The sequence below is a fragment of the Talpa europaea genome (genome assembly GCF_964194135.1).
Source record: "Talpa europaea genome assembly, chromosome: 12".
NCBI classification, from domain to species: domain Eukaryota; kingdom Metazoa; phylum Chordata; class Mammalia; order Eulipotyphla; family Talpidae; genus Talpa; species Talpa europaea.
This window is the reverse complement of record NC_140079.1, coordinates 38,906,467-38,918,031: the sequence shown is the minus strand read 5'-3', so window position 1 is coordinate 38,918,031 and position 11,565 is coordinate 38,906,467. Positions and strand designations below refer to the sequence as shown.

Genomic DNA, 11,565 nt, shown 5'->3' with positions numbered 1-11,565 from the left:
TGAGTGCAGTGCTGGGCGGAAGAGATAAAGGGCAGGGAGAGGGAGGAAGAATCCAATTGTCCCCACACCCAGCTCAAGGCCCGGTGAGAGCAGGAAACCTAGCCTGGCACAGAGACATGCTCCAGTGAAAAGATAGTTCAGACAGACTGGCTGACACACAGTAGGCCCTCAAAAATAAAACAAATTTTAAATGAATGACCGGTGGCAATGGGATTTGATTCCTGGACTTCTTCCACATAGCACAGGCTGAAGCAGACAGACCCTGAGTCCTTTATAAAAATTTTATTGGGGTGGGTAGAAAATTGGGGTGAGCCCCTGGAGTTGAATAAATAAATGAATAAATAAACAATAAGCCCCCATGTGCGTCTTGGGGGCATGCCCCGGCCTGCGGGGAGAGGGGATTGGGCTCACGCGGATGTCAGCTGGATGGTGAAGACCTCGCCCCCTGAAGGCGCCTCTGTGTTGCCGGCTGCCTCGGTTACACTTTCGGTTCCTGTGCCCCCGCCGGCGCCACCCCCCGCGCCATTGAGACACACGGCTTCGCCGGAGCTCTCGGCCTCCTGCACGTTATACTCGCCCTTCTTGCAGGCTGTAGACTGCACGTAGAAGGCCAGGCCGGCCCCCGCGGCCAGCAGCACAGCGCCCCCTGCCGCGCCGCCCACTGCGACCCACAGCCACGGACCTGCGGGGTGGAGACCCTCAAAAAAGTTGGAGCTCAGGGTTCCCCTAATCCCGATTGATGATGCCACACCTGAGCCATTTCCGTACCCCTCCCATAAGCATGAGGTCCGTCTGCCCTGCCTGGCTGGAAGCCCCAAGGGAACTCACAGCCCCACTTTAGGGGACAGGAGAAATCCCAGTAAAGCCTGCCCATGCTGATGCGACTCCAGACATGCTTTACATGTCACCTCAGCACATGCGGATATAAGCCCACAAGTCAAACAAGGCAACCCCAAAAGGAAGAGTGTTGGAGGAATGGATCATTCCTCTACCCCGGAAATACTCCAACCTTCTACGCGAAGTAGACCCGCATGCTCTTCCCTGGTCCCTCGCCAACCCCCCTTTCCTATGGCGACACAGAAGGTGAACTGGTTCAAGTCTCCATCATGCAGCGCCCACTCCAAGTATGTCCTCCCCGCAGCAGTCACAGCCCTGAAGGGCCCCGCCCCTTGAGTTCCAGACATCTCCCTGCACCTCCTACCCCCAACCTCCCAGCAACAGCCATACACCCCTGCCCCCAAGTCAAGGCTCCCTGGATTCTACCCTGACCTACCTCAGTCTCTTGGGTGGGGGCTGAGAAGGAGGTAGGGGGCGGGTCAAGCCCCCAAGCGTCAAGGTCACGCCCCTCTACAGATCCCTCGCCCCGCCCTCCTCTGGCTGCCACTTACCAGCCACGCGTACGGTTATGCGCCGCGCATGGCGCCCGTGTGCGTTGGTGGCTGCGCACTCATACTCGCCGCCATGGCTGCCCAGGGCTCCCGCCACGCTCAGCGTGCTATTGTTGCTGGACAGGCCGATGTTGGGTGCCCCCGGGGGGGCGCGCCAGCTGATCTGGGCTGGGGGCCATGCCTCTGCACGGCAGGTTAACGTGAAGTTCCCTCCTGGCCGCACTCCTCCCGGGGGAGAGGCGGCCAGCTCAGCCACCACAGGCCGGTCTGCAGGGATAGGAAATTGGAGGAGTGCGCCCAACCGCTGACCAAGTGTCCTCCTTCTGCCCACAACAAGCTGAGGCTGTCCCTCCTCTCAGAAGGGTAGGTGAGGATTCTCCCCGCTCCCCATCAGGACCAGTACCCCCTGCAACCTGTGTCTAGGGACTAAACCCTGAGCTCTGCTCCCTGAATGGGATGTAGGCATCTGTAGCAATGCCCTTCTGACCCCGCATTTGAGGGGGGCGTGAATTCTGTTTCCTAGAGTTTCCATCGTCCTCAGGTTTAGGCTGGAATTCCCTAGCCCCAGAATTGGACTGAGGGAGGTGCCCTCGAACTCCCGCGGACAATCCCACCGCTGAAGTCACTGTTTTGGGGACTAAGTGCCCTCAATCTGGTACTGCTCCCACTCACATTCCACGCCCACGGTGACGGTCCGGGCGTCTGTGCCATGGGCATTGGTGGCCAAGCAGCGGTAGGTGCCCGCATCCTCTCGGGACACTCGCAGTTGCTGAGGCCCGGATGCTCCCTCTCGGGAGCAGAGCACTTGTGGGGAGGGGCGACCCCGGGCTGTGCAGGTCAGCCTTGCAGACTCGGTTCCTTCTAGCCACGTCTGGTGACTTGGGCAAGTGGACTCATCCATTTGCGGTGGCGCTGCAAAGCAGCCATGGGAAGAGGTCAGGGAGAGACCTGGAACCCGAACCCCCTACTCCGCACCCGCCTGGGCCCCGCTCACACTCCGAGCTCACGGCTACCATCTTGACCATGGAGCCATGCAGATTGGTGGCGTTGCAGATGTAGATACCAGGTGCCAGATCACTAGAGATGCTGGGGGCTCTGGAACTAGGGTCTGGGGATGCAAGTGGCAGGAGCACCCCCTCACTGATGCCCCCAGAGCCGATGCACTCCACAATTGGTTCCGGTTTCCCATCCACCTCACAGGAAAACAGCTGTCCAGACCCTTCTACCCATGTCCAATTGCTGGGGCAACTCGGTTCCTCAAAACTGGGTCCATCTGGGAAGCAGGGGGGGGGGTCACACAGGGATTGGAAGTCAGTCTAGGGTTCTGATATATTGCATCTTGCCCCGTATTTTCCCCACTCACATTCCACTGTGACAGCTACATTTTTGACTGCAGAGCCTTGAGCATTGGTCGCTTCGCAGCGGTAAATGCCCGCGTGCTGTCGGGCCACACGCAGCAGACCCTCGATGACCTCCCCAGAGCGCGTACAGCTCACATTGGGCGGCGGGAAGCCCTGCGCTACACAGCTCAGCGAGGCCTCTGTTCCTTCCAGCCACGTAATGCGTTCTGGGCAGCCCACGCTGTCCAGCGCTGGCGCGTCTGGAGGGGAGAGTGTTGTTGGGTTCAGGACTTGGGGGCTGGTCTAATGTCCCTAAATCCGTTTTTCAGTCCCAGGGGAAAAAAAAAAAAAAGTTTCCCCGGGAAGGGGACAGGCTCTGCCCAGCAGTGGGACGTGAAACCAAAGATGTTTCATGCAGTCAAGCCGTGGGCATTGTTTGGGGCTTTATAAGCCCCGAAGGACGCTTTTTTTTTTCTTGATTCCTACTAAGCGTCCACAGGTCCCTTCCCAGTCTGACCTGAAAATTATTAGATGACTTAGAATTCCCCGCCCAAAGCCACGCCCCCGACCCATATGGAAACGCCTACCTCTTCCCCGCCTTCTCCAAGCTCTCGGAATCCCGCTCACCGGGGCTCTTCCCTTTCCCAAAATCCCTCCAAAAGAGACACCTCAGACCCAGTTCCTACTCTCCCCACGAAGCTAACCACTCCTAGACCCTAAGACCCAAACAGATGCGCCGGGCGCAATCCACTCACATTCCACCGTAAGCGTCACCTCCTTTACAGTTTCGCCCTGGATGTTGGCGGCTGTGCACTGGTAAGTGCCAGCAAGCGCGCGAGTAACCGGGCCCAGCAGGCCCAGCGCCAGCACAGCCCCGCCGTCAGGCCGAGCGCAGTGCACCGACGGCGCTGGGTTTCCGCGGGCCTCACAGTGCAGCGTCTGCTCTGGGCCCTCTGGCCATGTCCAGCTCCTGGGACAATCCGAATCGTCCAGCCGAGGGGCGTCTACGGATAGAGGTATAGGATAAAGAGAGGGTAAACGTGAACTGGAAGGAAAGGCCCTACCTCCACGACATGCCAGCAACAGAATAAGTCCTGGAATTCACGAGAAAGGTTAAAGGTCAACTCACACAGCACGTGCAGCTCGGCACTCTTATTCTTGCTCAGGGTCTCCCCGTCCACCTCGAGGGTGGCATCACAGAAGAAGCTGCGCCTGTCGTCGTGCTCTGTGGCGTTTAGCTGGAGCTGGACGGGCTGCCCGAGGGCCGCGGCTGGAACTCCGTCCAGTGTGACCAGGGCTTCAGCCCCTGCTGCGCACGTTACTGTCACCGTTTTCCCCTCGGGGACGCTGGGGTCGCTCAGGGTCAAGTACGGGGCTGGAAAGCCTGGGGGTGGGGCATTGGCCAGGAGTCCACTGACCGCGCCCCTCCTGCGAGTCAAGCCTGCCCTCTACGGCTCGAACCCTCAGGCCGCCGCCCAACGGGGCTCTGCACGCCGCTCCTCCAGTCCCTCAGCCCCGCCCTGCTAGTCCCGCCCTCCACGGCGGTCGTCTCTAGGGGTCCTCTGGGTCTGTGACTCTTTCCCTTAGGGAGTCTCAGACTCTGCCCCTCCAGGTGCTCCGTCCCAGTCCTTCAGGCCTCGCGGGCCACGCCTGTTCCTTCCGAGGCCCCGCCCGCCACCTGCCCCGCCCCCGCGCGCCGCCGCCCCGGGCCCCGAGCCGCGGCGGTCCCGCTTCGCTCCTTCTTACTATAGACAGTCAGGTTCTCTCGGGCCTCGCGGCTCTTGCCCCCCAGGGTCACGCTGCAGACCAGGTCCCTGGGGCCCTCTTGCGCTGCGCTCGCCCTCGCTGTGGCCGTGGCCGTCAAGACATCCCCATCGACGGTGACATCGGGACGCAACCTCTGGCCCCCCAGCGCCAGGTAGACCTGAGCCTCCGAGGCTGGAAACAGCCCATCCAGAGTGCAGCTCACGGGTCTCTCGAGGTCCACTTCCAAGAGCCGGGGGACCGAGAGGCGCGGAGGATCCGGAGACAGGGCTGGGAGTTGCACAGAGCTTGAGTTGATTTATTGAACACTCAATGTGTACTGCGCACTTTACATGCAACATCTTATCTCCGAAAGGCAGAGAGGAAAACAAATTTCAGCTGGTGACCATTGGAGGAAGGATTCGAATTCGGATTTCTCTGCCTCCAAACTTCTTAAACACCAACCCGACCTTTCTTGATCCTCTTCCCCCGCACCCACTTACCGAAGGTTCGGAGCTCTCTGGGAGCCGAGCTATTTTCAAACAGTCCCAGACCATGAGGCCGCAGGTCCAGCTCCGCGCGGCATGAGAAATTGGCCTTATGATCCTCCCTCCGCGCCAATACCGTGGCTGTGAGCACTGCGCCCCGCGCTCGGGGTGGCTCTCCTGCAAAGCTGCGGCGGATCAGCTCCTGGCCCCCCCGAAGTAAGGTCAGTGTGAGGCTCCCACGAGGCCCAGCGCCAGGTACCCTACAACTGAGGGTGAAGTTCTCGCCCACAGGCTGCCAGGTAGGCAGCGGCATCAGCTCTACGCGATCCGGACGCTCTGCAAGGGAGTGAGGGAGGTACCATGGCTCTTGGAAACTACCGGATTCAGGGGGATGTGGTGTGGACTCCAGGGGTCAAGGGGAAAGGATGTGGGGATTCAGAGGGTGGGCTTTGAAGAGGTGGACTGTCACCCAGGGGGCGGTGTCTGGAAGGGAGGGAAAATAGTGGACTATGAGCGTGGCCTCAGAGAACTCACGAAAAGTGCGGATGAGCCCACGCGCCTGCAGTGTTCGCCGCGCGCAGCGGAAGAAGCAGACGGGCTGGGTCTCTGGCTCGCGGATGTCCACCAGCTGCCGTGCCAGCCAGCGCAAACCCCTCTGTGTTCCATTCCGGCGCAGCGAGGTCTCCAGGCCACCGCGCTCTGGCCGTGGGCAGTTGGTGCTGCAATTCAGCCACAGAGAGCCCCCGCGCTCCACGAGCGCCACGCGGGGCTGCAGTTCCGCCCAGAAGGGTTCCTGCGCCACTGCTGCCCAGGGAAACAAGGGCTCAGCCTGGGATGCTACCTCCCTGCGATATTAGGGCCCCTATGCCGAGTCAGGGATCCCGGGGAATGAGCAGAGGCGCAGCCAGGAAAGAACTCAAGAAGTCCCTCGTCCTGTTCAGGCCTCAGGTTTGGGAGGCACACTCCCAGGGTCCAAGCCTCCAGGTGTCCCTCGGACATAACAGTAAAAAAGCCCTGATCTCCAAAGTGCCAATGGAGCCACGAGAAAGGATGGGGAGGGAGGGATGGGGTGATGAGAGGAAAGATGGGGTCTTCGACGCACACAGCAATGTTGGGAGGAGACACCAGGTAGGGGGATGGGAAACGAACTGGATCTCAGGGTTCTCGCGGGGAGAGGGGGAGACTGAGGTTGAAGAGAAGGCAAAGAGATGGGGCTGAAGCAAGGATATAGGAGGACCCCAAATCCGAGTAAAGAACACAGAAAGAGAACACGAGGCTGGGCTCACGGAAAGAACCGCGCGAATAGCCGAGGGACTCGGTTGCCAGGGTTCCGGGTGGAGCGGGAACAGCGCCTCTGAGTCACTGCAGTTGGGGAGGTTGGGTCTTCGCGGACCGTGAGTGGGGAAGATGCCAGTCCATGGACCATGGTGCATATCAGAGCGTGAGGCGGTACCCCAGGAGGAGACAAGAGAGACTTGGGGTTTCCAGGACGCGAGGTTGGGTGAGGAAGAGCACCCAGGATCTCGAAGGGGGTAGGGTAGAGACCTGGGCGAGTGAGGAGTCGAAGCTGGGTCTCCAGTGTATGTTGGGAGGAAGAGGAATAGCGAAGGCTCCGGACTCAAGGTGGGGGCAAAAGCGTGGGAGAGAGGCGAGGGCGGAGCCGGGCGACGCCGTGACCGCTTCTCAGGTCCGGGAACTCCGCCCCCGCCCTGTCCATCCCGAGCCAGGACGGGCTCTTACCTGAGAAGCCGAAGAGCCCCAGACCCAGGGCAGCCCAGAGGCCGGGCAGCGCCCGACGCAGCCCTGGAGAGGGCCCTGGCATCGCTGCCGCCGGGGAAGCGCAGGAGGCGAGGGGAACGCGAGCACCGAGGGGCTAGAGGACCGCGCGACGCGGCGGGTGGGGTGTGGAGGAGGCAGAGTTGCGCTCAGGGATTGGTTTAACGTTGGTAACTTGGTTTCCAAGGAGGGGGCGGTGGCAGAGGCGGCGGGTGGGGGGGAGGGTGGCAGGGCGAGCGTGAGCCAGGCTCTCGGCCTTGAGGCTGCCGGCTGGAGCGGGAGACCCTCGGGGCTACGCGGAGGGCGCACTGACCACCCAGGCCCCTGGGGGCTGCCGCGAGCTCCCGTGTCACACCGTGGGCGGCGCGGAGGTCGGGGAGGCTCGTTTGCCCTTCTCAAGCCCCCTCCACGCTTAGCTTATTTGCTATAAAGAGCTGAGGTCCGAGCTCCTCCCTCCATCGCCCCTTGGGGCGGGGGTTGATGTGGGGTGGGAAACTGCAGGATAGGGAAGGGACAGTTCTAGGGGAGAGGGTGACGCTGCCTCCTCTACTGATTCTCTCCCGTCTGCGGTCAAAGCTCCAGCGCCAGAGGCTTTCCCTCTTGAACCCCAGTCGCGGAGGGTTACAGGCACCCCCCGAGTTCCTCGCCGGCTCCGCCCCCGCACGCGACGGAGGGGGCGGGGACTAAATAAAGTGTCTGCTGGTCCGAGACACGTGTGCTGCGCGCCGCGTTCCCGGGCGTCTAAATTAGGGTCGGATCGTCTCGGGGTCTGTATTTATCCAGCCTGTAGCGGGCACGTGTCTACTTGGCGTGTGTGAGCAGCAGCCGCCGAAGAGCGCCCCTGGAGTCTCTTTTCGAGCGACAGGCGTGGCCCGGTGCTGCTCGAGCCTTGCCAGGGTACCGAGCGGGGCCGGGGTTTTGTGTCCACGCCAGACCAAGGCACAAGCTGTGACCCTTTGGACCACGCATTCGGGCTTCAGGCTTTTACAGGTCGGACTGTTAGGGGGAAGTGATGTCCTGAGTTAATCCCATACAGGCTTTGTGGACTCCACCCCCACTCCAGACTAAAACCATCAGGACATTGGGGAAGACAAATCCCATCACCACCAAGGGGAGGGTGGCTGGGACCTGAGGGTGGAGTTGGGCAGCCAGGTTGGATATAAAAAACCAAACACGTGGGCCTAGGGCTCTCTCTGGCTCGCGATCGCTCGCCTCCCGGCTTCACCGCTCCTGGCTGGCGGCCAGCTCTCAGAGCGCCATTTTGGGGTTCCAGATCGGCGGATCGGGTAGGACTCATTTAAAACTTTGTCTCCCGCTTTTCTCCCAGAGCTGTATATTTCCTCATTTCCCCTTCCCTTGTAAATAAACCTTTTATTAACCTTTCACGTGTGCCTGCAGTAGAGCATTGATAAGTCCTTTTAAGCGCGCGGGTGAGGACCCACAGTCAGGCACCCCGTTTTGTATCGGGGTTGCTCTACAACAGTTTGGCGCCCAACGTGGTTTCCAAGTTACACCCGCGGTTGACCAGCCCAAAGTAACATTCCTTGCGTTGGTCACCATAAGCGCACTAGTTCTGCAGGACTAGCAGTATAATATTTGTCTCTAGTCCTGAAAAGTCTGTTTTTTTTTTTTTTCCCTGTGCGTACAGCCCTTGTGGGTGTGTTTTGACTCAAATATGGCCTCAACCATGAGCCTATACAGTTTCATCCCTAGCCTGAGTTCTTTCAGTTTCCTTCCGGCCTTGAATTTGAGCAGCCTTCTTCCATTAAATATCACCACCAGTTTCATTAATATAAATAATTTGATGAAGCCTGGTGTATGGCACGTGATTTTACTATTGTATACATACATGGGTGGTTTACAAGCCATCCCTTTACAGACTGTGCTTCTGGGTGGTTTTTTGGTAATATGTGTAAGCGCAGTTTGCTACATTCTTGTTTCTGTGAGAGGTAGAAGTTCTACTTCACATACTGAGAATGTGCAACAACAAATTCAGGCTTTTAACGTGGCCATACAACAACTAAATCAGGTTTTTGATTTAACTATTAAGAGTATAAGGGATGAAAATCGTAACGTTTTTGAGTCAGCTTATCAAAGCATGCTGTCTCAAGTGCAACAACAAAATCGGACTTTTGAGTCAGCTTTTAAAGGTATGCAGGACCAGATGCAGGCCGCCCTCCATAAATTAGATATGGCGGAGGCGAAGGCTAGGCTAATGGTGCAGAGAAAGGATAGACCTTCCCCTTTCCATGAGGACAGCCAGCGAGCAGAGTTAGAAGAGGAGGAGCATCATATTTTAAATACTTTAAATACACGAGGACAAAATCCTCTTCCACGTGACAAAGCCCCTCCCGTACAGACCCCTGAGGCTGCACAGCCTCCACTGCCCTCTGGGGAGGACACTAAAATGGCGTCCCCTCCCCACACTAGACTCGGCACCCATTTTGGCAGGAAGGATCAACCTGAGGCAGGGCAGTTTCCCCTTCGCCAGATGCCAATGGGTGGCTTAAATGAACATGGGAGACCTGCTGGGTACTTTTGGTCGCACCATCCGTTCAGTACTGCGGACCTCCTAAATTGGAGGAGCTCTGTTCCCTCGTACCGGCAGGCTCCTCAGAGGATGGCGAACTTGTTTGCCTCTATCTTTGTCTCCCACCGCCCTAACTGGGCAGATATACAGTCCATGCTGCATACTTTATTAACGCTGGATGAGCAGAGGATGGTATTCAGGAAAGCCAGGGAGGAGGCTGACCGTCTCCACCAACAGGATAGGCAGTCCCCAGAGCCGGAGGTTGTTGTCCCAGAGAGAGATCCTGGATGGGACCCTAACAATGGAGGAACGGCGATGTTGGATCTCTATAAAAAATGCTTATTGGTAGGACTGAAGCAGGGGATCCCCAAACAAAAAAACTTTAACAAAATATTGGAACTCGAGCAAGGAGCTAATGAGGATCCGTCAGAGTTCCTTGAGAGGATTATTCAAACTTACACTAACCACACGGACATAAACCCAGATGCCCCAGAAAATGCTCGTCTGATCACTACGGCTTTCATTACCCATAGTGCCCCAGACATAAAGAAAAAGTTAGCTAAGGTGGACGGCGTCACTGAGATGAGTCCGTCCCAGGTAGTGGACCTGGCATTCAGGGTTTATAATAATAGAGAGCACAGGAGACCGAAACCTGCGACTGTTTTTTTACAAAGAGAACACAGAACAGGGTTTCAGGGAAACAATAATGGACAGAGACGTGAACCCCTAGGAAGAAATCAGTGTGCTTTCTGTAGGGAAGAGGGACATTGGAAGTACAGTTGTCCCAGGTTACAGGGAAGCGGCAGACGCAATAATTATAGAAGGCAGGACAGAAGACAGAGAACCCCAAGACATGATGATTCACGTAGGGGTTACAGGAGGGAATATAGAAGGAGCACACAGAACCAGGAACCAAGGAGAGAGGAAAGAAGACAAATGTTAGCACAGAGTGGAGGCTCAGATGATGACAGGGAATACAGACAGAGAAGGAATCGAGAGCCCAGTACAGAGGACAGGAGACAAATGACAGCACAGGGTAGAGCCTCAGGTGAAGATAGGAGGGAATACAGACAGAGTAGAAGGAATCTAGAGTCGAGTGCAGAGGAAAGGAGACAAATGATAGTTCATGGAGAAAGTTCAGATGCAGAATAGGGGTGCCCGGGGGCTCCACTAGATCTAGAGAAGCCCATTAGAATAACCCCCTCAGAGCCCCGGGTAACCCTCGCTGTGGGGGATCGTCTGATTGATTTCTTGGTGGACACTGGAGCAACATACTCAGTTTTGAATTCGAAATTAACTAAAATGAGCAAAAAGACTGCAGCAGTCATTGGGGTTACAGGGAAGTCACAACAGACACCCTTCCTGCAACCTTTGGAGTGCCGGCTAGGCACCACACAGCTCCAGCACAGCTTCCTATACATGGAAGAGTGTCCAATCCCTCTCCTTGGTCGTGACCTTTTAAGTAAGCTCAACGCACGAATTATATTCTCACCAAAACATCAGAGGCTTCACCTACAGGTGCCTCCAGAGCATGCTCTGCGGTTCCAGATGTTGCTTACTCAAGATGTTCCACCGAAAGGTGAAATTTTACCTCCAGAAATTGTTGAAAGAGTAAGTAAATGGGTATGGGCTGATGGAACCCCAGGACGTGCGAAAAATGCTGAACCTGTAAAGATAGAAGTGATAGAGGGGAGTAGAACCCCGAGGAGGAAGCAATACCCCTTAAAGGAGGAAGCCTTGAGGGGAATTGAGCCAGTATTGAAAAGGTTCCTTCAATCTGGACTCATTCGGCCCTGTCGCTCACCGTATAACACTCCGATTCTGCCAGTGAAGAAACCCCATACAGGCGAGTACCGTTTTGTCCAAGACTTAAGGGCCATTAATGACATTGTTCGGGATTTACATCCCACTGTGCCTAATCCCTACACCTTATTAACTGCCATACCTGGTGATTTTGGGTGGTTTTCGGTATTAGACCTGAAGGATGCCTTTTTCTGTATCCCAATAGATGTCCAGGATCAACCGCTTTTTGCCTTCGAGTGGCAAGACCCTAAGTCCAAGAGCACTCTCCAGTATTGCTGGACTGTGCTTCCACAGGGGTTTAAGAACTCCCCAACTATTTTTGGGGAAATACTGGCCAGGGATCTCAGGAAGGTTCAATTAAACCAGGGCGTCTTGTTGCAATACGTAGATGATTTATTGATTGCAAGTCCAGACTACAAATCTTGTCTGGAAAATACCATAGTGGTACTGAACCACCTGGCAGAATGTGGCTATAAGGTGTCACCCCAAAAGGCACA

The 11,565-nt window shown here is 56.8% G+C and overlaps 1 protein-coding gene across 1 annotated transcript; it reads right to left on the bottom strand.

Annotated features, from left to right (window-relative positions):
* Positions 1–407: 407 nt before the first annotated feature.
* ICAM5 (intercellular adhesion molecule 5) lies at positions 408–6,781 on the bottom strand (the record flags this gene model as incomplete). Its single annotated transcript, XM_084250453.1, has 11 exons — positions 408–682; positions 1,389–1,655; positions 2,061–2,300; positions 2,383–2,661; positions 2,752–2,988; positions 3,484–3,732; positions 3,858–4,112; positions 4,475–4,762; positions 4,975–5,295; positions 5,494–5,763; positions 6,700–6,781. The coding sequence occupies 11 exons, from the start codon at positions 6,779–6,781 to the stop codon at positions 408–410; spliced, it is 2,763 nt and encodes a 920-aa protein (XP_084106579.1).
* Positions 6,782–11,565: the final 4,784 nt, after the last annotated feature.